General features: G+C 64.7%; 1 protein-coding gene across 1 annotated transcript; it reads left to right on the forward strand.

The window, feature by feature from the left end:
• On the forward strand, positions 1-1,788 carry LOC119306689 (probable E3 ubiquitin-protein ligase ARI5). Its single transcript, XM_037582847.1, has one exon. The coding sequence runs from the start codon at positions 1-3 to the stop codon at positions 1,786-1,788; it is 1,788 nt and encodes a 595-aa protein (XP_037438744.1).
• Positions 1,789-2,302: the final 514 nt, after the last annotated feature.

Here is a 2,302-nt window from a genome sequence, read left to right on the forward strand (position 1 = left end):
ATGGCGTCCACGGGCGACAACGAGGAGGAGTACTACAGCAGCCCCGAGGAGGCGGAGGGGGCCGCCGACGACGACGACCGGATGAGCTTCCGGACCGCCTCCAACGAAAGCGACAATGACGCCGGCGCCGATGATGACGCTGACGCTGATGATTGCTTGTACGGCAACAGCGACGGCGACGACGATGGCATGTACGATGAATACGACGGGGACGAGGAGGAGGGGCTGGAGGAGGTGGATGAGGAAGGCGGCATCCTGGACGAGATGAGGTTCACGGCGACGCAGTACGCCGTGCTCACCATGGACGAGGTGCGCGCGCGGCAGGAGGAGCACACGGCGCGGGTGGCCGACCTGATCGCGCTCCCGCCCGCGCTCGCGGCCGCCGTGCTCCGCCACTTCAAGTGGAGCGCCCAGGGCGTGTGGGAGCGGTGGTTCTCGGACGAGCACAAGGTCCGCGACGCCGTCGGCCTGCCCGCGTACGGCGACGCCGTCTCCGTGGCCGTCAACGACGCGCCCCTCACCTGCTACATCTGCTTCGACGCGCACGCCCCCGGCGAGATGCGGTCCGCCGGGTGCGCCCACTTCTACTGCCGCGGGTGCTGGAGCGGCTACGTGCGCGCCGCCGTCGGGGACGGCGCGCGCTGCCTGTCGATCCGGTGCCCGGACATGGCCTGCTCCGCCGCCGTGGTCCGCGACCTGGTCGACGAGGTGGCCGACGCCGACGACGCGAAACGGTACGGCGAGTTCCTGGTCAGGTCGTACGTGGAGGAGAGCAAGAGGATCCGGTGGTGCCCGGCGCCCGGGTGCGACCGGGCCGTGGAGTTCGACGGCGAGAAGTGCACGGTGCAGCTGGACGCGTGGTGCGCGTGCGGGCACGGCTTCTGCCTCGCCTGCGGCGAGGAGGCGCACCGCCCGGTCGCGTGCGACACGGTGCGGGAGTGGCTGGAGAAGAACCGCTCCGACTCGGAGACGGCGCAGTGGGTCCTGGCCAACACGAAGCACTGCCCGGAGTGCCGCCGCCCCATCGAGAAGAACCAGGGATGCATGCACATGACGTGCTCGCCGCCGTGCAAGCACCAGTTCTGCTGGCTCTGCCTGGGCCCCTGGGGCAAGCACGACGGCGGCAACTACAACTGCAACACCTACAACGCCGCCAGGGCGGAGGGCAAGTACACGAAGGAGGAGCTCCGGCGGGCGCAGGCCAAGGCGTCGGTCGACCGGTACCTGCACTACTACGAGCGCTGGGGCGCGCACGAGCGGTCCCGGCAAAAGGCGCTCGAGGACACGGCGGCGCTCGGCAAGGACGGCGCGCAGAGGAGGGCCGTGGCCGCCGCGTTCGGGGTGGTGGAGACGGAGCTCGACTTCCTGGAGGAGGCGTACCGGCAGGTGGCCGAGTGCCGGCGGATGCTGCGGTGGACGTACGCCTTCGGCTACTACCTGGACGACCCGGCCAAGCGCGACCTGTTCGAGGACCTGCAGAGCCAGGCCGACAAGTCGCTGGAGCGCCTGCACGAGTGCGCCGAGAAGGACAGGGTGAAGCTCGTCGCCGAGGCGGCCGGCGAGCACGGCGCGGTCGCCGACAAGTACCTGGAGTTCAGGCCCAAGCTGTCGAGCCTGACGACCGTGGCGAGGAACCACTTCGAGAACATGGCCAGGGCGTTCCGGGACGGCCTGGCCGAGGTCGAGGTCGACCCCGCCGTCGCCGCCCGCCGCGCAGCCGCCGCCCCTCCTCCACCACCGCTGGACGACGTCGACGACGAAGACTTCTTCGAAGAGCTGCGGATGTAAATCAATCGTAGATTTATTATCAATACACGCAGCACTTTTACACCAGTGCATCAAGGCCGGATGCCGCCTCTGACGGGAAATGTGGAGATTAATGTGGATGCCGCGGTGAGGAAGAGTCAGCGAGTAGAAATCATCAGTGATGGCGCGCGATTGACACGGCCATTACCGGTTGTCTCGACACCGATGAACCCGGAGGTGGTCAGGAAGCCCTCGCCCTGGTAGCTGACATTACGCTGCAGCGGATATGCGTAGCAAGCGAGTGTCTCACGATCATATCCAACCTGAAGGGTTCATGCCTCGGGTGCCATGGGCAAATAGTCAGCTTTGAGGCAGCAAAGTTTGCATGCATTGAACTCCACCATGAGAGGAAAACACATAATGATTAAGCCCATTCCTTACGCGCTATGGAATTTCTTAGAGCTTACAATGGTTGATAAAATAGTTTTATCTTAAATCTTATATTTAATTTGGAGATGACAAAAAAAAAGTTTACAATGAGTCATCTCTTAGCGTT

The sequence above is a fragment of the Triticum dicoccoides genome, chromosome 5B (assembly GCF_002162155.2).
Source record: "Triticum dicoccoides isolate Atlit2015 ecotype Zavitan chromosome 5B, WEW_v2.0, whole genome shotgun sequence".
NCBI classification, from domain to species: domain Eukaryota; kingdom Viridiplantae; phylum Streptophyta; class Magnoliopsida; order Poales; family Poaceae; genus Triticum; species Triticum dicoccoides.

Coding starts and splice junctions, on each gene's coding strand:
- LOC119306689 (XM_037582847.1), top strand. CDS start 1: ATGGCGTCCACGGGCGACAACGAGGAGGAGTACTACAGCAGCCCCGAG.